Below are 24,732 nucleotides of genomic sequence, written 5' to 3' on the forward strand. Positions count from 1 at the left end.
GTTCTAACAATCTTCTCTAATACTGAAAATAATACAAAGCAGAATACCACATTTTGTACATTTAAAGCAAGACACCATACATACTAAGTGATGTAAAGACATTCATGGTCCCCAGAGAATGAATTCCAATGAATATGGTGAACCCTTGACTGCCACCAACTGGGACAAAATCTGACAAAGTCATTCGTGGTCCCCCGGGAATAAGTATCAAATTTCTGTGTTAAATTTTTTCTTAATCCATACAGTAGGTGTTAACATATTTTGAATAAAGTGAATTTTAAAAAGTCTCTAAAGGCATTGAGATTCAGTTCTTCATTCAGTGTGTCTTAAATAAAGTGATACCAGGTTCAGAAAAAAGTGTTTCTTTGATTGATTTTAATCAAATTTTTCTTTAAGTTCAATCAATCTCACAAAACTGAAAAAAAAGATGAAAGATATACATAGAAACAATGCAGATCAGCAGAGAGAGTGGGAGTAAAAATGGTCATCTGATTGTGGTTGTACACGTTTTGGTGAGTATCGTCCCACTGGCAAGTTCGTTTTACACAGGAGTGGAGAAGTTAAAACTTTGACAGCTGGCTCCTAAAGATCTTACAGAGCATGTTTATGTGTTTTGTGTGTTTTCTTCCTTCAGGCTACCCGTGTGCGTGTCTGGTGAATCGCTCAGGTGGGCTCTGAAGACCCGGACTGCATGCTGTCTCGCTTGCCCTACGCCATGTTCTCCATCAACATGTTAATTACATATATGAGGTCTGACACAGACACATGTGGGATGAAATGTACCTGCTGCCCCAGAGCAGTGTTTTTTTCCCCTTTCATTCTTTAATTTTACTGACCAACCTCCCTCCCATGTGTGTCTCCACTTCTAAGTGAGTCATGCGGGGGTAAATTAGCAGTAAGCAGCAGACAAGACAAGCTGACTGCTAGCAGATGTGTAAAAAATGAGGACACACAGGTTTAGGCACTATTTTAAGACTGCTCTCAACTTTCCCCTTGTCCTCAGGTAGTTTTTCTTTTGTTTTCAATTGTTATGGCTTTATTTCCTAACTATTCAGTAGTTATTCTTTTGTAGTGATAGATGTTTGGAATGCCACAAAGTGTTTCACTTAAAGTGTTTTTTTCACGTGAAGACAAACTCCAGATTGTGCATTTGTGTGTGGGTGAAATGTTTAAACACTGAATTCGACATCTTCAGTGACTTCACTGGATTTTCCAAAACTCAGTTCAATGTGTGACAAATTCTATTTTGAGTAATGCTAATTAAAGTTCAGTCCCTCATTAACATGTCCCAGGGATGTATGGATACAACTATAAACCCCTGTGTTCAGGAAGGTTGTTTCAAAAATAAACATTTGCATCTGAAAGAAAGACAATAGTACAAAACAATCCTTCCTTTACAATACAGGTTATGTATGTAAACATGACCTATTGGTGTGTGTTTTCCAATTTGTTTCTGTTTTGCGCACTTTTGATTGACAAACTATTATCAAAGGGCACGCACAATAGAGTGCATGTGAAATGTTGAAGTGTTTGTGCGACACACTTCATGTGTACCATGCTAAAGGATGTGTCATTTAAACAGTTATGGTTTGTGTGGATATACAAACTCACAAGGCCATTTTGTTGATGAATTGTTCCAAGGTTCTGTCTCAAATGTTCACATCAACACCCATAAACATAGGAGGGACGGACAAAAGCCTGAATACGGACTGTGCACTGTGAAATGAATGTGTTCTGCTTAATTCAAATGGTTGGTGAGTTTTACGACTCAGTATTTAACAACCTAAACTTGATCTTACTTAAGTCTGTGAATCTGAAAATTTTCTGCCTACTGTGAAACTCACAGCGGACTCACAATATTTCTTGAAATTTTTGCTCACAAATGCAAAAAATAAAATAAATAATAATAAAAAAAATTACAATTGCAGAGACACATCTACAGAAATGACATGACAGTTTATTATATCTGGAATGATTTAACACATCAAAGATGAGTTATCAGGAAAACCTCCTTTATCAAAAAGTGTGACTGTCAGTGTGTCAGTGACAATGAGAAAAACGCTTGTTTACTTTTCTGACAGAAAAATCAATGGCATATTGAGTAGTTTATGCCTGTAATGGTCCTCTCTTCCTCTTTAAAGCTATTTCTGGGGATGTGTTGGTGACTCAGTCTGCTAATGTGCATGATAATGAAGATGGTGTTAAAACTCCAGTTTTGCATTTCTCCCTGCTGCCCACACTCTTGCTTTTTTTTTTTTGCACTGTTACAATCTGAACAATCAAATGGAAAAGTGACTTTGAAGGCAGACCACAGAGCTGCAATGAAAAAAAAGTTTGATTTTACACACGTTTTATCCAAGAAGCCATATTTTCAAACTGTTTGTAAGGACAGATCGTGTGTGTACGCGGTTTGTTTGTGTAACCAGTAACTGTCAGCAGATCGCAATTACGAGCAGTGACTACAATCACATGCACTGACAACAGGAAGTGTGTGTTTGTTTAAAGGAGGATCTCTTGACACAGTATCTGTGTTTACAGCATCTAGGGCCACCACTGTCATCACTAACCCCAACACACACACACACACACAAACACACGCGCACTCCTAAACGTCTCTCTTTTCTCATTAGAGTGAAATACCTGAGCCAGCTCTGTGCTCCCATTCTTCTTCAGCTGGAGTCCCTTTCCACTTTCCTTATCTCTCCCTGTCTCACTCAAACTATCACACTGTGTGTGTCCAACATTCCCATCATCCCCTTTTTAAATTCTCCGTTCCACTCCATCTCTTGTACATAAGGTCATATGGCAGAAATCTGGAAGAGAGGCTGGAGGTTACAATCAGGTTCAACTAATTTGCAGCAAATGAAAACTTGCACATTTGGATGCATACATACACACACCAGAGAGAAATAACAGTATACGACATATGACTCATACAATGCACACAAAAACTTCCATACAAATCTGCAGGAAGTCTATTTATACTCCACACACTCCACAAATATGCACTCAGACCAGGCTTGAGCACACACTGGTCTGTATTGTACTTTCCTAGCTGCTACAGTCAATCCATTTTTCTCACATTGCTTTTCATCTACACTCTCTCATAGTCGACTTCTTCATTTTCCATATCTTCTCCATCTCATACTGAACTTCCTCCCTCCATTACCAGCTGCATGGAGATATGAAGTTTCTGGCAATAACCAGCCACAGATGTGAGGAGTCTTAAATGGTGACGGCACTCATAAGTGCGAGCAGTGGGCTACTGGGTCTCTCTAATTTCCATCTTCTAGCAGAAGTCGTGGCTCTCTCTCAGACGCAGTGAAAACACCCACTGGATTCTTGCGAGGAGAGTCAGTAATGAGATTGTGGTGATGAGGGCTTTTTGTTGCGAGCTCAAACTGGTGAAGGTTATCCAGTCATCTGCTGCTTGTTATGTAGGAGCATGCGTGTTTGTGAATATGTGTGTGTGGAAAGACGATGGACAAAGAGTCTGAATGCATGTTTGCTTGCAGGAGACAGTGTACGTGGTTCCATAAAGGAAGGCCGGAAACAGAGAACGAAAACGAGAAACAAGGAGACTTGTGCTCCGCTCCAGTGAAAGTATCTGACTCATGGCTGATTGTTTATTATTGCGAATGACTCTGTGGTCCTCTCAGGAAGCCACAGGAGCATTACTCATTGAACCAGAGAGGAGATATAGATGGAGTCTGTCTCCTCCTGCATAATTGTCCATCAGCTCCTCTGTTTTGTTTTGTACACATGGTGTGAGTTGAAGGAAAATACCGGGAATCTCCCTGCTGCAGTAACTATGAATCTGCACTGTAATAACTAATGTGATTTCTATTTGCTGTGCACCCAATTGGACTGTCACCAGAGGACAGACTGCCGCACCAGTGACGTTTAGAGAAAATGCTAAGGCCAGCAAAGTGTCATGTCTCCTATCTCTTGTTGTCATCGGTGGAAATAGAGATGACATTCACAAGATGGATTAGGATATCTTGTCCTCATCCACACCCCCCACCAGTAACCGCACTTCTTATGTGGCACATGGAGGTGGGGGGGAGTGGGGGAGTAGCATAAACAACCCCACACACTTACCCCTCCACCCCCCATTTTACATCCCCACTGAGTTTCCTGTCACTGACAAGTGCCTGCCAATATCTGTTTCATTTTGCACACTGTGCTGCCTGGTGACCATGGAAAAAGAAAAAAAAAGATGAAAGAAGATGATTGAGTGGGTTGCTGCTGTTTGACAGAGAGGGATGGACACAGAATCAGCTGAATAACAAATGTATTATTATTATATTCCTCACATTTTTCCACAGGGACTTGCAGTGTGTCTCTTTCAGAGGAACCAAACAGTGTTTGTGCAGCACCAATTTAATTTGAAAACAAAAGAAAACTAAAATTAATACTTATTGCACACATCAGAGTGTGCAAATATTATATATGTTAGCATATTGAATTTCAGCTTTCATGTAGTGGCATTATATGGCTTTTCCTACATTCCGAGGAGGCCTTTTAACTTGTTTATTTGTATACCATGTTGTTTTATATAGTTTTTGAAGGGTGTAGATGGGAGTACGCACCTGCTGGGGAAGACAGTAAAAGAATATTTTCTCATAAAAGGAATTCTTGCTTATTGAGTCGAAACACACATAAAGTGAAATAAAGATCAGGTAGCTAATGAAAATAATGTTATTCAGCACCGTCACTGAAGCTTTGGTGGCATTGCATGTGACACTCAGGCCAATGAAGAAGGCTTAAGTGAAAACTTGAAGAGGGAATACTGTAGATGATGGAGCGATACATAGAGAACGAGAGAAGGAAAATGCGAGAGAGGGAGCGAAAGAGATAAAGTCATACTCACGCTCAGAGAGGGAGGGAGGGAGGGAGAGGGAGGCGAGGAAGTACTTAGGGGAGAGACGCATCATCTGTGCAGTGCTGGAAGCAACATCTCCCGGTTTCAGTCCGACAGAGCAGGAGCGCGACCTTTCCAGTTTGCGTCTGGAAGTGTTGATGTGACGAAGCGATGCGGATTTACAAGCTCATTTTCGGACTCTTCGTCATTTCTTGTTCTGGTAAGTTTGGCGATAACTATTTACAACTGCTCGCGTGGCTCCCTGACGTCTGCCACTGATGGTGCTGAAAGCATTGGTTTGCCTTCCGTTCAAAACAGGCTGTCAAACGCGAGTTAATGTTTGATTTATCGTTGTGTTATTTGGTTTATGTAATATTCCATCAGTGCCTCTACAGTATGAGTATTTACAGTGTATTTAACGATATTCGTGTCACTTAGAAATATTTTTTCTCATCTATAACCTACGAACAAAATAAAAAAAATAAGTGTTTTTAGTGTCACAGCCGTGCGAACATTTAAAGTTGGACATTCTTGGAAAAATAATCAGCTTATGGACAGAAATGCAATCGGCGCTTCTGCCATCACTGATGATCAAGCAGGGGCTTTTTAATCTCAACTCTTGCCATAGTGCGCATTACGCCGCATAGGGACGCACAAAACATACATTATCTGATTGGATCAGGAAAGATATGTATGATAAACTGAACAGTTACGACCCACTGCCCCACAAAATGACCCATATTAAAACCAAATTAGTGTTTCTGTCACCCTTCAGTCCTAACAGAGAAAGATTATGCGGTTCATTGCGCGTAGGCACTTTGGCAGAGAAACTGTCGAGCCGGTGAACTCAAGTTGAGGATCGGACAAACATGATGCCTCGATGTGGTCCTCTGCGATCCTCAGGTTGCTCACCACATCCACCAAACACTCAAAAGCTGAGTCCGAAATACCAGCTCTGATGTCTAATGTCTCTATGTTGTTGACATGATACAGTTCCCAGAGCTGAGAGCTTTTCCAGCACCTTTTCAACAGAAACAACATACGATTAAGGATTTATTTTCTGTGTGTTTGTGTGTGCGCGCGCGCGCGTTGATGTAAACTCTTAAATTTACTGAAGTGCACAGGGAGTCAGGCAGACAGGCAGTTAGAGGAGGAGAAATGAGGAGGTGGCGTGAGTTTTCAGTCTGTTTGCGGAGAAACTGCCAACAACTGAGGCAACATACAGACACAGACTCCCCTTACTGTATCTGTGTGTGTGTGTGTGTGTGTGTGTGTGTCAGCCTGGGTTTCATTGGGGGCAATGATGAATGACTGTGCATCGTATTAGGTCCTGTAGATTAATAGCAGTTAAATCAGACTAAATCACGCATTGTAATGCAGTTGCCAGCTCAGTCGAGCTGTACTCATTAGCAGATTATCCACATTCTGTCCACAGAGGAGGATTTGCTACTGTGTGTGCATGCTTAATAATAATAATAATAATAATGATAATGTACCTTGTATAACACTTTACAAATATAATGCAATTTAATGTTCCTTAAGACAACAGAACAGATCAAATAAAACAAACTCTAAATAAGGGACATTTACATGGTGTAATGATGAGGCTTGAATGCACTTACTGTCATCAGAGCCATAAACCTGAAGGTGGCTGAGCAGACAAGCAATTAGACTCTCCCAAAACCAGAATTTGAGGTTTGACCCCAGCAACAGCTTGTGTCCTGTCTAATATGGCCTTCAAACGAGGCACATCTCTGTTTTATATTAAATGTAAGTTAAGATTGTGTAACTGTAAGTGCTGCTGAGTGGTCACGGACATGTTATGTAATTGTGCATCAGAGGGCAGAAGAAATGCGCTTCAGGACTACCAGAAGACTGATGGTATACGACTGGTTGTCATGTCATCTGATTCCTCTCACCTGATCAAAAGCAAGAAGCTGAGCATGGCCAAGTGTGCCAAAGCCTGCAGCCGCAATAGACGAATCCCCTTCACCTGCAGGTATGTATGCTCTCACGGTAATACCCTTTCAGCTGCTCGTAAAGTAATTCTCATGGAATGTGAAAGGAGAAGAAAAACGGTGATTACTCAAAGTCCTTAATTAAGCTTTTCACAGGTATGTGGTAGGTAATGCACTGTTGTCCATCTGGTTTAGCAGGCCTTCTTCCTGCATGCCTACCTATGTAAATTGCAATGTCTCAGGAAAGAAAACTGACCAGTATGTACACCACTCTCCCCCTGTTCTCTCTTACTCCTTTCTTTTCCTCCTTATTCTCCAGAGCGTTCCTCTATGATCATAAAAACAGGAAATGCCAGTGGCTGTCGTTCGACAAGAACTCACCAGACGTTCAGAGCCAACAGGACTTCAACTACCAACTCTACCAAAAGAAAGGTGCCCACTGCTGCTCCACCTTTTCTCTCTACCAGCTGACAGTAAAGTGGTGTTTCCATCTTACCATCAGAAAAACTTACCCACACAGTGTCAGTCCATATCAGCAACATGGCTTTAGTGTAGTCAATTTTGTTTTAAAATATGTTAGAGAATTTTATCACTCTGTAAATCCTTAGTTTCAGAATGATCGTTTAATACCTCAAGAGAAAGACAAGGAAGGGCAAGGACCATTGTCGTGTTTATTGTGTCGCAGCACATTACGGCTCATTTTCTGTCATTAAGCAGTGTTTGTGTAAACAATGGAAACCCCCACCCCACTCTCACTGACTACAACAACGGACACGCAAGCTGTGTAGCCTATTTTACTGGTTCCAAATGTTTTGCAGAAGATTAGGAAAACAGATTCAGCTTTTGGCATTGTGGTGGCCTTGTTAAGCTCAGTATTATAGCGGAGCATCTCCTTCTGTCTGTTTTCTTCATTATCCATACTGGCTCTGTGCAGTTGTACACAACACTGCGATCAGGTTGTTGGCTCATCTCATTCTCTCGCCTCATCCTCTCTTTGTCTCTCTCTTTCAGACTATGTTAGGGAGTGTATTGTGGGTACTGGTCAGAGCTACAGGGGGCGGAGGTCAGTGACGGCGAGTGGGATCCTGTGCCAGGCCTGGGCCTCTCCTATCCCCCATGAGCACAAGTAAGAATCTGATGTACTTTTCACCACAATGTCAAACAAAGGAGTGTTGAAGCTGCTTCTTACTATTAGTGTTGGCCTGTTTGTGATGCAATTAGCTAGTAGCTAGAGGCAAGTCCATATGTGTGTGTGTATATGTATATGAATATGATATATTAGTGGTTGATTGGGCTCCTGGGAGCAGTCATTCATCAGAACTGACCTCATTGTACCACTTTGCAGAGTCACAGATCATTTCCTGCTGTGGCCCTACTGTTTATCTAGGTGTGTGTGCGTGTACATGTGTTTGTGTGTGTGTGTGTGTGTGTGTTCATGGTGATTAGGATCATATCTAATACACAGCCTTTGGTTAAGTTGTAGGTATGCTCCCCAGCTAAATTCCCAGATAAAGCTCATTTTCCAATATGCAGGATCACTTCCTGATACAGTATACCTGTGAAAAGAAAAAAACAAGAGCCAATTAAGTGGATTTTAAAAACAAAAGATCAAAATGAATTAATGCCTTTGTTAAACTAGCACTGATATTTAGTAATTACCTACTAAACAACAAGTTAACAACATTTATGCTTTATCAAAATATCTAACAATGTATTGAGTCTCATATTCGGACTGTAGATGTATTGTTGAAAACATTGCATTTATGACTCAAATGACTCCACTATTAATAATATGATGTGATTAATATAATGGTTACCAGGCAGTGTCCCATGAGAGGATAAGACTGGAAAACTAGGAGAAAATATCAGTAAAATAAGGACAAAGTTTATCATGTGCTAGATATTAATAACCATCAGAGAACCTTACGCACGACTCCTCATCTTAGACTTTTATTATCTTAGAACCTCATGCTTCCTTCTTCCTCCCAGACTCCCCTGTGCTCAGAGGTATTAAATGACTTTGAAAGGCTTTGTAGTGAGTTGTCGCTGCAGCAGACGAATCAAAGAGGGCAGTATACGTTTGTACCTCCAGTGAACCTGCTTTATCACACTGCTGTTAATGTCGCCGTAGATCAGGTAATTAAACCCAGGTGCTTTGTAAGTTTTATCAGTTGGCTTACAGGCATGGGAAACACTGATGTGCACACACACACACACACACACACACACACACACACACAAAGAAAATGCATTTTTATCAGTGAAAGGTTTCTCCCATACTTTGATTGCCCAGGAAAGGCCTTCTCATGTCTTCACCTGTCATTAGCCTCTTCACTGGAAGACTACTTCAAAACTTTTCATCATCATGTGGAAAAACACAGCTTGACTCATAGACCACGCAAGGTCCATCATTGCAACTGATCACAACAGCCATGTGCTTGCCTGATGTAGAAGATATGAGTCATTTGTCAATGTGTTTACACTACATTCAGAACCAGCCTCATGGAAAACTAACAGTATTTCTACATCATTAATAGCGTCATATTGGTGACTGTTAGATTCTTTAACGCTGTAGTGTTGCCATAAGTTACAAGTGTAACTTGTTAGTTTTCACTGGTTGCATTGACAGGCAGCTTTCTTCTATCAGAGTTAAAGTAGCACGAGCAGAGAATTTGCCTGCTGTCAGAGATATAAAAAGAAGACAGCAGTAACAGTGGCCTTGGTTTCTCAAAAAGAAGTTGCTCTGCATGATAGCTGAAATATTTGGCAACCAGTGCTTGTACATGTGTCTGTATCTGTAACTGCGGCTCTGCTTCTGCCAGATTCATGTCTAAGAGGTTCAGGAAGAAGGACCTCAGAGAAAACTACTGTCGCAACCCAGACAACTCCACCGTTGGCCCATGGTGCTTTACCACTGACCCCCGGCCACACCTCAGACACCAGGAGTGTGGCATACCACAGTGTTCACAGGGTAGGCTAAACACACAGACACAAAATACGTTTTGTATCCTTCTGAGTGTACATTCACCTTAAAATAAAGCCAATTTCACGTTGCAAATTGCCTCACCAATTGAGGCCTGATAGTCTGAAATGAGCTGCAGCAAATTAGGCAATCACAGACTGCCTCGGACTAAGCAATGCTGGCTTTAACTGTGCTCCACTCTACATCTGTGCGCGTATTTGTGTGTGTGGGGCACAGGTTTTCTTTATTTGCTGAAGCCTTCTGCAGCTGTTTCCAGGTGTGTGGTTCGGTTTATGCTGTCCTCTCTTATTCCATCAAGCTCAGGTTCTGTAAATGATTTGAACCTAAAGAGGCTGGTGTTGGAATGTTAGAGGATATTAATCCCCTGTCGTCTCCGATAGATAAATTATTAGTTATTTTATCCAACCCTGTGGCGCACATGAAAGAAAACCATTAAGCGTGAGTTATGGTTTTGTAAAAGCATTTATATATGATATTTATACAGTTATGTTGAAAGAAAAACATTTTCCCACCGCTGTTCCAGCTTTTATGTTATATCACACAATATTACTGTCAAGTACTGACGTCTTCCTGAAGAAAAGGAGGATGATAATGACCTCTGTTATCTAATCCCTGGGGATTCATGCTGTCAGAGAGGTTGTTTCCTCTGCATGTATGTCACTGGATCATGTTAATGAGGAACCAGGCTGTGGGTTCGATAAGACAGTATGGGAAGCCTTCTCGCTCTCCAGTTCACATATGGTGTCCCACCAGGTTATCACAAGTTGTACAACAGAGATAATGACTTTATTTTGATAGAATGCCAAAGTTCATTCAGAACAAAATGACTGGAAGGGTTTCTCCAGAAATTAGCTGGCCCTAATAGGAAACATACATACAGACACACACACACAAGAATGGCGTGCGCAAACACACACATGTGCAGCCAGCGGTATTAAATGTGCTCTGTCATGACAGCAGTGGACTCATAAACATCTGTTTCTTATCTGCATGTTCTCTGTTGTTTACGCTACATAGTATGTACTACGCACCATGCAAAAAATGGTGCCTTTTCTGCAACAAAGAGATCCTTGCCTTCATTAGTGTGACACATAGTACGTGTTTCCATACATTTACTGTATTTATATATAATGTCTGGACTTAAGGGAGATCTAACAAGTATTTATGTGGGGTTTTACTGTAAAATGTTGCATAACCACTTTGGGGTAGAAAATTATGACCTAAAATGTATTAAAGTGGATGGTGCACTATGTTAAAGTTTACTACGTTGTCAGCCCATAATTGTACTACTAAAAATATAATGATTTACAGAGGTGGAAAAAGATGACAGATGTTGTACCACATTGTACAATTAAAAATGTTAAAAGAAAAGCCATGCATTTATATTTTTACTTAATCAAAGTACAAACCACCAAAATACACTGTGATAAAGTAAAAGTGCTCATTATGCTGGATGCTATTTCAGGATAATAATGTTATGTAATTGGATTATAATTTTTGATGTATTCATGTATTCTTCACTTTAATACCAAAGCTGGTAAAAGTGGTTTAACTACTTTATATAGTTTATCCACTAGGTAGTTTGTGAATTTTCTTTTCTGGATCAATCAAGTTGATCTATATTTAAATTTATAGTATCATATCATCATTTACTCTGTATTATTAAGCTAAATCTAAAAAGTAACTAGTTACTAATGTTGTCATATAAATGTAACTAGAGTAAAAATTCCAATATGAGTTCAAAGTTACTGAAAATGGAACTTCTCAAGCAAAGTACCAAAAAATTGTACTGAAGTACAGTACTTCAATAAATGTACTCGCATTGCATTCACATTGCTTGCACATTGCAGCATTGATGACGTATTTTCATTCTGTGCTTCTGCTTTTTTGGTTGGTGATTCTGATTTGTTGTTGATTGGAGTCTCCTTGTGACATCATTGAGTCAAATAATTATTATTAAATTATTGCTCTGTGTGTTTGTGGTTGGTTGTGTGTGTCTGGGTGTCTGTGTGCATGCATGTCATTGCTGCATAGTTGAATGTATGAACTGTAATGGGGAAGATTACAGAGGACCCATGGACCACACAGAAAGTGGAAAGGAATGCCAGCGCTGGGACCTGGATGGACCACACAAACACCTGTACCACCCCAAGAGGTAACACACACGCACACACACAGTCATACACAGATATGCATCTGCGTCATTCAACATTACGCTGAATTGGACATGCTCAATGACACTCAAACTCAAAAAAGAACAAAAATACTTCATGTAATAATAAGTTCATAAAGTAATTTCTTGTGACTAACTCTGGAGATGAAGTGATTTGAAGTCAGGCAGTGTTCCTTTCCCTGAAGGAATGCTGTCAGGATCCAGTGTGTAATTGCATGTTTTTAGTAGCACTATGCTGGGGAAAATTCTGCATTCTGACTTAATTGGCCCAAATTCCTTTAAGCTCTCAGTAGATTATAAAGCAGATTTGTGTCCAGCCTTGAAATAAGCTTATATCTACGTTAGTGAGGCCATATATTTTAGTCTAAGTTAGTATTCCCTACATGATCTTTTGGAGTGTGCGTGTCTCCTGTGTGAGTATGTGACTGTGTCAGGAGAGCGTTCCAGCTAGTCAGATGGCAGGTGGTCTGGATTAGTGGGGACTCGTTAACACATCCTTAATCATCCCAGTGTTTGTGTAAACGAGGTCCCAGACTGCTCATAGCACTAATGTAATGAGAGGGTTCCACAGCCTGATACTGCAGGAATGGAAGCTGGAGGCCTGGAGGGATGTGGGACTTTGGGATGACTTACTGTCGAACACCTGTAGTGGTGAAGCCTATTATCTTCCTCACTCCCTTGAGCTCAACAGATTCACAGATGGAGTCCTTGCACCATTCCAATTATTAATGTTTCTGTTGCATGCGATGGTGATTGTCTCCCCACTTCTACTCTGTTTTTCTAAGGAGTTAGAAGAACAATGACTCTCTTTTCTGGTACCTCTGGCCTTTAAGAATAATGTGACAATCAGTGCTTATATTGTCTGTTGCTTTTCATTCTTACAGAACATTTTTCTATACACTAAGGTTGTTATACTGCATGTTTTGTATTAGGTACCCTGACAAGGGCCTGGATGATAACTATTGTCGGAACCCAGATGGACGCCACAGACCATGGTGCTTTACCACGGACCCAAACACACCCTGGGAGTACTGCAACATCAAAGTTTGTGGTAAGCATGCATGTTTGTTTGTGTGTGGTTGAATGCATTAACATTTGTCATGCATGTTCAGTGGGTGTGTTTGTGTTCTGTACAGGCCCATGAAGTGTGACTGACTGCACCAAAATTTACAACTTCCTGTACCTTTAATTTTAACCACTCGACTCCCTCTCATTGGCCGATGCTATTGAATATGCAAACACACACGCTGACACACGAAGTTCCCCTCTTAGCTTTGGCTCTCTGTTAAGTCTTTTCTAATAGTCAGAATGTTTATTTTTCCCCAGCGCCACTGGTCTGCTGTTTATTGTTCTACGCCAGTTCTTATGTGTGGTGGTCAAACTGCATGGGGCTCAGTTACTGCTCTACATTAACCTCTTGTTACACATACAGACAAAACACCAGGGTCATACACACTATGAGCAGATTGCTTTCATTACACCTCGTATGCCTCTTGTAAGCAGTGTGACTGATGTGTAAGGGCTAGATGCATGCGTCGTGTCTGACTTTGTGTTTCATGTGTCTTTACAACCAGCACACTGTGTGCTCTTAGCTGACCTATAATCAGTGACACAGCCACTGTGGTCCTCAAGAACATAGAACAGAGAGAGCACTGGTGTTATTGTTGGACTCAGCTTCTCTCTCCAGAGTCTGTGGCTGCCTGCTGGAATCATCAGCAGCCCTGGCACCATGTTTACTAGATGGCACTTCTCCATGTGGACCCAGTGATTCACTGTTCCCCCCCTGCTCTTTCCCTTCTAAAAATTGCACCCACTCTCTCTCTCTCTCTCTCTCTCTCTCTCTCTCTCTCCCTCTCTGTGTGTGTGTCTCTTTCTGTCTCTCTCTCTCTCTGACTCTGATTTGGGAGTTTGTTGGGAACAGACCAAGTTTACGACCCAGTTAGTCTTAATCAAAACAAGGCAGAGAGGAAAGAGCAAGAGACAGAGAGACAAAGTGTTGTTTTGTCAAGGCTTGCTCTTTTGTTTACTGTCACAACTGGTGCATATCTTTTTCAGACACATTTCATGTGCAGAAAATATGTTCTGCTTTAGAGTTTTGAAGATCTGCACTTTACACATTGTTGGATACAGTCATGCACAATGTTCAGGCTAATGAACTTGTGTAACTCATGCGTAATGAGCAGGTGTTATATAAAGAAAAATCGAACCGATAAGATTTCTTGCCTTGTTTTTCCAGTTTTGGCCACATCAGCCTCATTATACCCGTAGAATGAGCTATTCTGTAGAAAGCAGGAGGCCAAAATATTTAGCCATTCATTTCAGGCACTGTCACACTAAATATTTCCTCAAGGCTAAATCATTCATTGTTCATTATTGCTTATAGATGTTTATACATGTACTACAACAACCTGATTATAAAATAAAGTATTTGCAACTCTCATGTAAACAATTTAAGACTTGAGGGTGTGGACGCAGTAGAATTTTTGGATCAGATAATTTGAGAATGTCTTGGCCTGTTACAGTCTGGACCATTTTGATGCTGACAGTTAGGTGATAAAATTCTGCATTGTGCGATTTTCACAACTGGAACTGGACTTCTACATCGTGTTTGCAAGTGGGAGAAGATCAGTCAAATGGAAAAAAAGTGATGGGCTCTGCGTATCAAAGTATCATTATATAATCTGTAGTCCAATGCATGAAGGTTTCATTGCAATGCCACAGTTCATCTGAAGTTCGCCTCGCTCTCACAAAGTTCACTGCAGTTCATAGTGTTTGTATCCCACCCACATTTCTCCATCCACCGTTTCAACCAAATTTGATTTTTATCAGTATCTTTGCCTTTTCCATGCAAATTGCACAATAAATTAGCGATCCAAAATTAGTTTTGATAAATCTCCTTTTCTGTTTGAAAATTCATTCTGACATGGCATTTGCCGATTGCCCTGTAATTCACTTGTTGCCCATTGTTCAATATTCGTGCATGTTGAAGGAAATAAGTCATTAGGGAGATTAAAGTTTGTAGGTTTCAGTAATCTTAAAGGGCAGTTTCCAGTTTGTGGTTTACTCAGTTGATGTAAGCATAACTTGTTTTTTGAATGTCTGTTTCCATTTATCTGCTTTTGTCTGATTTTTATCAGTATTTTAATTCTATGCATGTGTTTCAAAGGCAATTAAATATATGTCCTTGAGAAAAAAGCAGCATTGCTAGCAAAGTGGAAATATAAAGTTTGTTTGCGGGGTGATGTTTAAACACCTTTCATGTTTCAACTATAACACCACATGACCCAGAGTCTTAATTACTGTACTTGTGTTTTATCACCCTGTAAAACCTGCGAAAGCTTGATTTGTTGGAAAAGGGTAAAGAACTATTTTCTTGATCCAGATCTTCACACAAGCTATTTGGGTGAATAAAAATATGCTGTTTGCTACATAGACCACATCACACATTAATATTTGTTTTTTTTTTTAATCTTTCACAGAAACACCTTCTAAAAGTAATGTGGTGGAAACAACTGAGTGTTATGAGGGCAAAGGAGAGGGCTATAGGGGAACAGTGGATGTGACTCCCACCGGACTCACCTGCCAACGCTGGGATTCGCAGTTTCCCCATAACCATACATTCATACCTCAAGCCTACCCCTGCAAGTGAGTCACACTCTCATAAGACATGCATCCACTCGCACACCCACCTGCATGCACTTATAGCACATTACTGGATTGCTTTCTCTGTGTTTTCCAGAGACCTGAGAGAAAACTACTGTCGGAATCCAGATGGCCAAGATTTCCCCTGGTGCTTCACTACGGACCCAAGAGTCCGCACAATGTTCTGCACCAACATCCCCCAATGTGGCACCCAAAACAAGCCCAACGGTGAGAGTCTCAACAACTTTATTTGACACTCAAAGCAGCAAAGGAAAAGCTGATTTTCTCTCCATCTGAAGAAGACAAATATTCTGCATTTTTATATTTTGTGGACCGTGGAGTTCACATGAGACCCTGTAACCACACACACTGGCTTGTAACCATTTTGTCTCAGTCCCTGTGGAGAACTGTAGCCCTATAGAGCTGTGGGAAGGACTGACCATGGAGCCTCACACAAACGAACTCTGACAGCAGCTCAGGATCGTCAGGTCTCACTGGACAGTGAAAGATGGAGTGGAAGGATTAGTGCTGCATGGGATTCTTTCTGGGGTAGCAAGAGATTTGGAAGCAAAAGATGTAGATCTATGGCTTAGCACACAAATGCAAATTTCCCATGGAATTTTAGGAATATGTCTTTGAGATTATCTGACCTTGCCTTTGGGATTGGAAATCCTCTCTGAGGTTGTGTTGTGGTCAAGCCTCGATGGTTGAATATGTTCCCACACAGAAACGAGATGCAGGGTTTCAAATTCAAAACCTTATTTATGACATGGGTTTTTCTATGGCATTATTGTGACCAGCTGCTGCCAGCACTGAATGTTCTAGAGCCAATGACAACCACAATAGCTCATAAACAAAGACACTTAATTAACTAGTCCTCAGTTTACTAATAACAGGTTTATAAAGGCTCAGTAATGTTGAGTACTGCATATTGTGCATGTTTCCTCTTCAAAGCTCTTTGCTCGCACAGACATCAAGCATGTGTCTACAATGTCTGACTTATTTTTTTCTTTTTGTCCACATACAGACTGCTATGAAGGCTTTGGAGAGAATTACCAAGGAGAACAGTCAAGGACCAGATCAAACCTGCCCTGTGCTCCCTGGAGAGACCACAGCAGCAGGTCGGCCCACTGGATCCTCACTACTTTTTAACCTAATAACTTTTCCAAACTCCACTGTGATGTACAAAACAGAGCTGCACCATGAATAAGTGCCTGCGCCTAAAACAGAGATCAAGATGTCACACAGTTCAAATACATCTAACCCATCAGGGCGTATGACATAGTGTGTATGTAGATGCAGGTATTTCAAAAGCTCAGTGGGATCAAAGGAAACCGCTGATAATGGGCCAAAATATGCTGATTTTCTGGTTCTCAATAGGAGACAGAATTCTTGAGAAATTAGTTCTTTGTGTTGCAAGCTTGTGTGAGACAGCCTCAGTGCGTAGGGAAATGTGTCTTTCCAGAACCATGTGTGCGAATCCGAGATGTGGCAGTTAGTGCAGGGAGGTGCTCTATTATTGACCTCTAGTTAAGTCTTATTGTTGTTAACAGATCAAGCCAGGCCTCTTGTTTCTCAAAGGAGAAAACGGCTCCTGCGGGTGCCGTGACTAGCCTCCCCAGCATCTCTTAATGGCTGGAGAAGTGTTTCCCTGAAGATGACCTAATTCAGCAGGAATGGCTCCCAGTGATAACTTGGCTGGGGGATATACACTTTGCTCCTCACCTTTGACCCCAAATCTCTCCTTTGCAGGAACACTTCAAAGCCAATCAGCTCCACTGCTTGGCTCCTGCCCAGAGGTCAAAAGTCAGGGTTAGGGAGTCACAGTGAGAGCTGGCTGTTATGCTAGCTGCTAGAAATCCAACACACACAAACACAGATTTTTGGTATTCAGCATCCCTGTCATCCCTCCCTCTCCCTCTATGTCTCCCTTTTCCTGAGGAATCTTCACCTGATCGGTCAAGGAACTCAGTGTGGGAAAGAATTCTGTTTGTGGTTTTAAAATTCTTATGAGAACACTATCATGTGTGGGATATTTCTGCAAGAACATGCATTAAATATGTGAGTGTAGGTGGGGGCATACCGTGTCAGTGAGTAATTCCTTTACAGATCACCCTCTTATCTTGTCTGGAGAGACAGAGCCTACACAGCTGTGTGGCTGTCCAGACCCTATTTGGCTAAATTTGTTCAGCTTTTGCTATTAGTTATAAATCACAGTCAAATTCTTTTTCATTCATCAAAAGGCTAATTGTCTGCTTCATCGGAAGAAAAACATTCCCATTGTTCTGATAATTGTCTTTGGGGCTTACTGAATGTTGATGAAAGATAAGTTATTGGATCTTTTGTGTTTGTGTGTTTGTTCAGTGGTGAGAGGGGTTTGCTGATGACTGGCCTAGAGGGAAGCTACTGCAGAAACCCTGATAAAGACAAACATGGACCCTGGTGTTACACCAACAACTCTGCCATTCCATGGGACTACTGCCATGTAAAACCATGTGAGTAAACCTTCATAGCAGACAATCACACATAGAGATGCACAGGCAGGGAAAACAACCTGAGACAGTGTAAAACTGAAACTGAATGTCTGTCATTCTTCTCAATATAAGATAAAACTATTGCAGATTTGTTTTCACTCTGTCTGGTGACCTGTCTCACTTGCTCACACACACATACCTAACACACCTACACACATTTTATTTGCAATGTGTAGATCTGCAGGTCAGTATGTGCCAGAGGAGATTCACAACTCAACCTGACAGTCAAGGGAGGGCTCCTTCTAACTATTCCCACATGTGCCAGAAGCTAGAGGCATCAGGACTGTGTGTGTGTGTGTGTGTGTGTGTGTGTGTGTATGTGTGTGTGAGAGGGAGAGAGAGAGAGAGCTGCGGGTTTGCCTGTCTCCGATCATGATTCTGTGTTGGTGTTATTGTGTTTATGTGAAAACTACATGGGTATTCACATTTCTTCTGATAAAAATCTCTTTCATTCAATAATCATATGAGCTGTAAACAGACCTAAACAGTAATTTTTGCGTGTTTTAGCCTACAGCACATTGCTTATACACCACTATACACCACAAACACTGCTGATGTCTGATTTTAATGCCCTGTTAGGCATCTTGTCAGAGTTAGGTGCACTCATGTAGATGGTATTAACTTGGAAGAGTATTGTCACGTGGACTACAAACTGAGCTTGACGTTCACTATGATAAGCAGGTTAGGAAAGTTTGGTAATTGATTGTCATGATTGCTTCTTATCTTATATCAGGATTTAATGGAAACCGGTTGCAGGCCTGGAGCTAAGAGAAAAGTATGTTGAAAAATCTAAATATAAAAAAATAGCAGGAGCACTCTTTAGGACTTCTTATGTTCAGTCAAAGCCCTCCAGATTCTACAGAGGGATCGTGACATAGCAGACGGACACAAAAGCCCTGGTGATCAAGGTCTCCCCTTATCTTCCTTATCTTGTGTCAGTTAATACACCCTGATCCCTTATTTGTCTCCTCTCTACAGGTAACGCTGCCCAGAACACCATTCCACGAGGTGAGTGTTTCTGTCAACTCGTCTGTCTGCCTGTGTTTGAGAGTCGCTCAGCTGCTGATATTTGACAGCCTCCCGGGCAAATTGTGGTGTTTTCAGTCCTTTTTATGTACAGCTATTATGATACATGATGCAGGACGTTATTTTGTCACGGTGACATCTGTTTCTGTGTATACGTGTGTGTGTGTGTGTATGAGGGTGTGTGCATAGATTTATCTGTGCTTATCTCTTTTTTTTGTACATAATCACTCAAAGGGTGAAGACCTCAATCTCTTGGCACATAGAGCTCAGATCACACACATGTTTTTGCTTCATCGGTATTACTGCTTGTTTTAATGTATATTATGATTATTATGGCGGATCATTAGCCTCTTATTTTGCAACTCTGCAAACAATATGTCATCATTAACCACAGTATGTCTGTCCTTATTTCTTAGATTAAATGTATATTTTATGACATGAGACATATAGAAATATTTGTGTGTATTTCTGCTGTTCCAGGTGAGCTGTCATCTGTGGTTTGTTTTGTCCATAAGAGAACCAGGATAGTGGGAGGAGGTCCAGTGGGCATATCAGAAGGCAGCTGGATGGTCAGCATACAGAAAGGGTACGGCAGGGAATTTAATATTCTGCACATTCTCCTCTGTCACTGAAGAAGAACAGTAGCCTGTCCTGCCCAGACGACTGGCCCAGACCATACTTGAATTCGTGAAAAATCCAGTGGAATTGTTTTTCCTTTTCATTTCATGTTTTCAGTGGCAGGTTCAAATGCTGTTCCACTATGCTCTCTCTCAAACACACTCAAACACACAGAAACATCTGAGAACATTGTTTTGTGGTTTTAGCGGCAGTAACACCCTGGATTCTATACAAGACCATACAAACGGATCTTACTTCATTATAAGATGCCAATTATCAGTTGCTCAGTTGCTCTTACACTATAAATGTTGTATGATATTATATACACTGTCAGTTGTGCACTACTGCCTCTGTAAAGGAACAACTGGATTTCTGTGACAGCACAGCAATGACAGCATCAGTTTGTATACAGTGGTTTACAGCTTTTCATGTCTTAGTTTTGTCTTTGATATGCCATTTATGTTTTATGTTCTTTTCAGGTCGATGCACTGGTGTGGGGGATCTCTAATACGAGAGGAGTGGGTACTTACTGACAGACAGTGCTTCTCTTCATGGTAACTTTAGTACTCACTGTCTGTTAATGCCATCTCCTTCCTTTTCCTTGAACTTTCAGTGCAGTTTTGTTTTACACGCTCAGTGTATTAAATGTAATATTTATTTTTTCAGGTCAGTTTCAGTTCATATGTATTCCTCTATATTCAAGCACAAGTACCTAACCAATTCTCTCAAAGTTGCGACTCTGTCCCGATAAGTCTGAGATTGTAAAAAGTAATAAATGTGGAATATTTTATTAAGCATTAAATCTTTCTTGTGCCTGTCCAGTGTTCCAGACCTCAGTGAGTATCGGGTGTGGCTGGGAGTCTCAGATATTCGAGAGGGCGCTCCTGACTCGTCCAGGAGACAGGAAGTCAGCATAGCTCATGTGATATGTGGTCCTGAGGGCTCCAGTTTAGCCCTCATAAGGCTGTCTAAGTAAGTACCTGGAAGAATAATCTCAAAGAAATATTGATATTTATATGTCTGAGTGTGTGAGTGATGCTGATTGTGCTTTGTACTTTTCTGCGTTCATTAAATATGTCCAGGCCTGCCCTTCCTGCAGACAATGTCCATACAATTCAGCTACCTGTGGCTGGATGCTCCATCCCAGAGGGAAGACTATGCAAAATGTATGGATGGGGAGAGACCAAAGGTACTGCTGATATTCTATATTCTACACTCACTACAGCTGTTGAATGCATATCAGCTCTCCAGGCCATCCAGGTTTTCAGTATATTGCATTTATATTTCATTTCTCCTGTAGCAGTCCTGGGTTATTATGTATATTTTATTTTTTTCATGATATAAGGTGGAGGTGTAAAAGTATAATGTAACACAGTCCTCTCTTAAATAATTGCTGTCTAGTTTAGGCCATATGTTTCTCAACCCTGGATCAGTACTGTTTGTTGGGTCGCTGGTCAGCGCTGAAGATTGATATTTTTAATAAAAGTTCAAATTCACCTTGATTTCTGTACAAACCATTCAGACGTTCTTCCTTGCTCTTGAAAATAGAAATGTGCTGAAAGTGATACTGCACTCTATTATATTTTATGTTCATGCCAAAAACGTTGGCGTTTGGCATTTGTATCGCATACGCTACAACAGAACAGAAGCCTTAAAGTGCAATCTCAAACTCTTTCAGGCACTGGCCACGATGACGTGCTGAAGGTGGTTGACTTGCCCATTGTCAGTAATGAGAGGTGTAGAGAGATGCACAGAGGGAGCCTCCACATCACCAACACCAAGATCTGCGCAGGAGGCAGGAGGAATGAGGGAGTGTGTGAGGTAAACTGTTACTGTTTCGTGTTCTTTCCCTCATGTGGTGTTTTACTGTTTAAACATGAGGCCAAATAACTGTTTGAGTGATCACAAGGAAAAATCCACACAAGAGTATGCACGGTGTGTTCTGCCCTTGTTAGTAAACAAGAGCAGGCCTTTAGACTTTTGGATAAAGTAATTGTTCTCAGTGTGAATTTATGCGTCTTGGTTCCACACAGTACTTTCAAAGCTCAGTTTGATCCAAATCTCAAACAAGTGTTCTGTGAATCCACAGGCTTAGTATTCAGTCCATCGTAAACACAGCAATTGGGGACTGTTGCACTAAATTTCATCAGCTATCAAAGTCATGGATTTTTGGTTTCTAGCTTTGGAAATGAGCTGTCCATATTCACAAATACTGATGGTGAACAGTATCTGTCACACAGAGTATGAAAATGCATTTTGCTTTTATTTAATCCTTTATGTAAACAGTGATGATTCCTGTTTCTAAACCAGTGACATAATTTTTTTTTTTTCTTTTGCAGAGGGATTATGGTGGCCCTCTTGTATGCCAGGATGGTATGATCAGGGTCATTGTGGGAGTGAGTGTCCATGGCAGAGGCTGTGCTCGGGCCAACCAGCCTGGCATCTTCATCAATGTGCCCTTCTACACACAGTGGATCTACAAGGTCTTCAAATATTACCCCAACCCTGAGATAGTTTAGAGACAAAATAAAGTGAAACAGAAGCAGAGGACTACATCAGACCCAGAACATCTACTTATGTGAATCCAGTCGTTTCAGTGTTGTTCATACCTACATGGCCCACAGATCAGTAGAGAACCTGATTTGAGGATGCTCTCTTAATAGATGAATGAATGGGAAAACACTGTGAACACATCTTAATGAGATACCATACTGATTCTGAGAGTCACTGATGGTAATTATGAAGAGTTGATACTGTTCATATCGTAGACAAAGGAAATGAACGGCTGAAGCATCTACTAGTAAACGAAGGGACCCAATACAAGTTAAATGTTACAGTAACAAAGAAGGATGTCTTTCATTAAGTTGGGAGCAGAACAGGCAAAAAAAAACCTGATTTGGTTTCATCCATTTTTCATAGTTTTCTTTTGGTAGCAAATCCGCCAGAAGAGATATGTGTGCATGTGAATACTCTTGATTCCTGGCAATACTTGAATGTTATGAACACCAAAGTGCAGTGGTTTAGCTGCTCCCTCTGTAGAGTACATTAATGGTCCACTTAGAAAACTATCCAGCAGTAGGGCCATGTTAAGGGCACTCTTACCAAGCATCTCTAGGGGCTTAAATTAAGTGGTCCTTACTGTACATAGTATTTTAATGAGTGTGTTTGTGACACTCTAAAGGTGATTTGGGTCTTATAGATCTGTGAGAAGAGAAATGAATGTTATGGTAGGCAGATAAATGATGTATAGTGTATTATCTACATTTCAGCTTTCACTCAAATTTCTGTCTCATAATGATGTCAGCTGTATGGAAACACCAGAATAAATTTCATTTTCAGTATTTTAATGTTATCGCAAAGCCACTGTATATGAACATGCTATTTGCATTCTGTGTAGATGAAGGAAATGTTTGGTCAGCCTTTATAGGATCTGAAAAAGACAGAAAATGGAACATTCATTCATTCATTCAAGATTGTACATACATACTCTTACAAAATCGCGTATTTTCTCTATTAATTCATTGTGCGTGTGTGTTTTTCTGCAGCAGTGTCAGTATGCAAAAATAAAACTGCAGAGGGAGTGTATGTGTGTGTGTGTGTGTGTGTGTGTGCCTGCATGTTGGAATCAGAGCTGAATGAATTATCCTCTCCCCACACTCAGACCTTGGCAGACCTCCAATTCCAATCCACTCTGGATATTAGCGTCACAAAGTCTGTCACTTCAAACTTTGTCATGGAGAAGAAGAGATGGTCTCCCTAACTGCACTGTCTGTAATGGACGCTTCACTTATATGACTGAATAGCCCTTGAAACAAATTAACACATCATTTTGCCAGTGTAAATGACTGAGATGGCTTTATATTATAACTGCATTAGGTTTGAAACAGTGACTAAATGTTTCTGTGTGTATAGATGTGTATGCACTGAAAGATGTTGCAAGCTGCTATATTCTACAAGTTGTACAGTACTTTCTTGTTTTCTCTGTATTATGTACATTCATATAATCTATACATACATATACATTTCATGCCATCTTATCCATTATGCTAAATGTCACACCCGTTTTCAGGCATTATTTGAAATGTTTTACGTTGTCTGTCACTATATTAAATATTTTTTGTTTTTTTTTTTAAATCTATGAGTTACAGTTCCATTTCGTATTTTAAGTGTTGCATTCTTTGAAGGCCCTATTTGAATGTCCCGAATGCATATGTGTATCGTCTCAGCCAGCTCTCCCTCTTGCTGTATAATTAAGTCAAGGCTGTTATGCTTCCCCACCAGGAGATGGCACCACAGCAACACAGAGAATATAAAGATATCTCTGTAATCTTACTAATCTCTCTCGCACATACACATTAATATTACCACATATTGTCACTCCCTCATCCACTAAAGTGTTCATACATATGCACATACCCACACTCGACACCCATATGTAGCTAGCTGTTCCTGATAAGTATTCTGCTGTGCCCCTGCTCAGAGTATAAGATTGAAAGTGTGAAAGATTAAGAGTGAAAAATAGATTTGAAAGGCATAAGAGTGTGTGTGAGTATGTGTATGAAGAAGCAGAGTGAAGGTGAAAGAGCACAAGAAAGCAGGGACTTAGAGCTGGAGATTAATTGTGAATCTATTGATGATGTATTACCCCCCCAAAAAAAAAAAAACAAACAAAAAAAAACATGGGGATTGACATTTTCTTTTGCCATGCACAGTGTGTGTGCTGTGCACTGACGCTGTCACAACACACACGTATACAGTACACTCATGCACGCACACGAGCAGAGCGCTCACTGATACAGCTATTGTAGAAGCATCAAAGGGAGATGAAGTGTAAGAAGTTTGCTTTCATCTGCAGCTGGATGGACAGACAGACAAAATGCAGACACAAACAAGAAGATGGGCAGAAGGACAACTGCAAACACTCACTCACATGT

General features: G+C 40.7%; 1 protein-coding gene across 1 annotated transcript; it reads left to right on the plus strand.

Annotated features, from left to right (window-relative positions):
- Window positions 1-4,919: 4,919 nt before the first annotated feature.
- Window positions 4,920-23,934, plus strand: LOC124062220 (hepatocyte growth factor). The gene is made up of 18 exons (XM_046394839.1): window positions 4,920-5,084; window positions 6,704-6,863; window positions 7,142-7,254; window positions 7,834-7,948; window positions 9,645-9,793; window positions 11,840-11,960; window positions 12,911-13,029; window positions 15,458-15,623; window positions 15,718-15,848; window positions 16,648-16,741; window positions 17,985-18,115; window positions 19,133-19,162; window positions 19,661-19,766; window positions 20,278-20,352; window positions 20,621-20,770; window positions 20,881-20,987; window positions 21,477-21,619; window positions 22,138-23,934. Exons 1-18 carry the CDS (start codon window positions 5,036-5,038, stop codon window positions 22,315-22,317), a joined length of 2,139 nt encoding a protein of 712 aa, XP_046250795.1. The 5' UTR covers window positions 4,920-5,035; the 3' UTR covers window positions 22,318-23,934.
- The last annotated feature ends 798 nt before the right edge of the window (window positions 23,935-24,732 follow it).

Source organism: Scatophagus argus, chromosome 7 (assembly GCF_020382885.2).
Source record: "Scatophagus argus isolate fScaArg1 chromosome 7, fScaArg1.pri, whole genome shotgun sequence".
In the NCBI taxonomy this organism is placed as follows: Eukaryota; Metazoa; Chordata; class Actinopteri; family Scatophagidae; genus Scatophagus; species Scatophagus argus.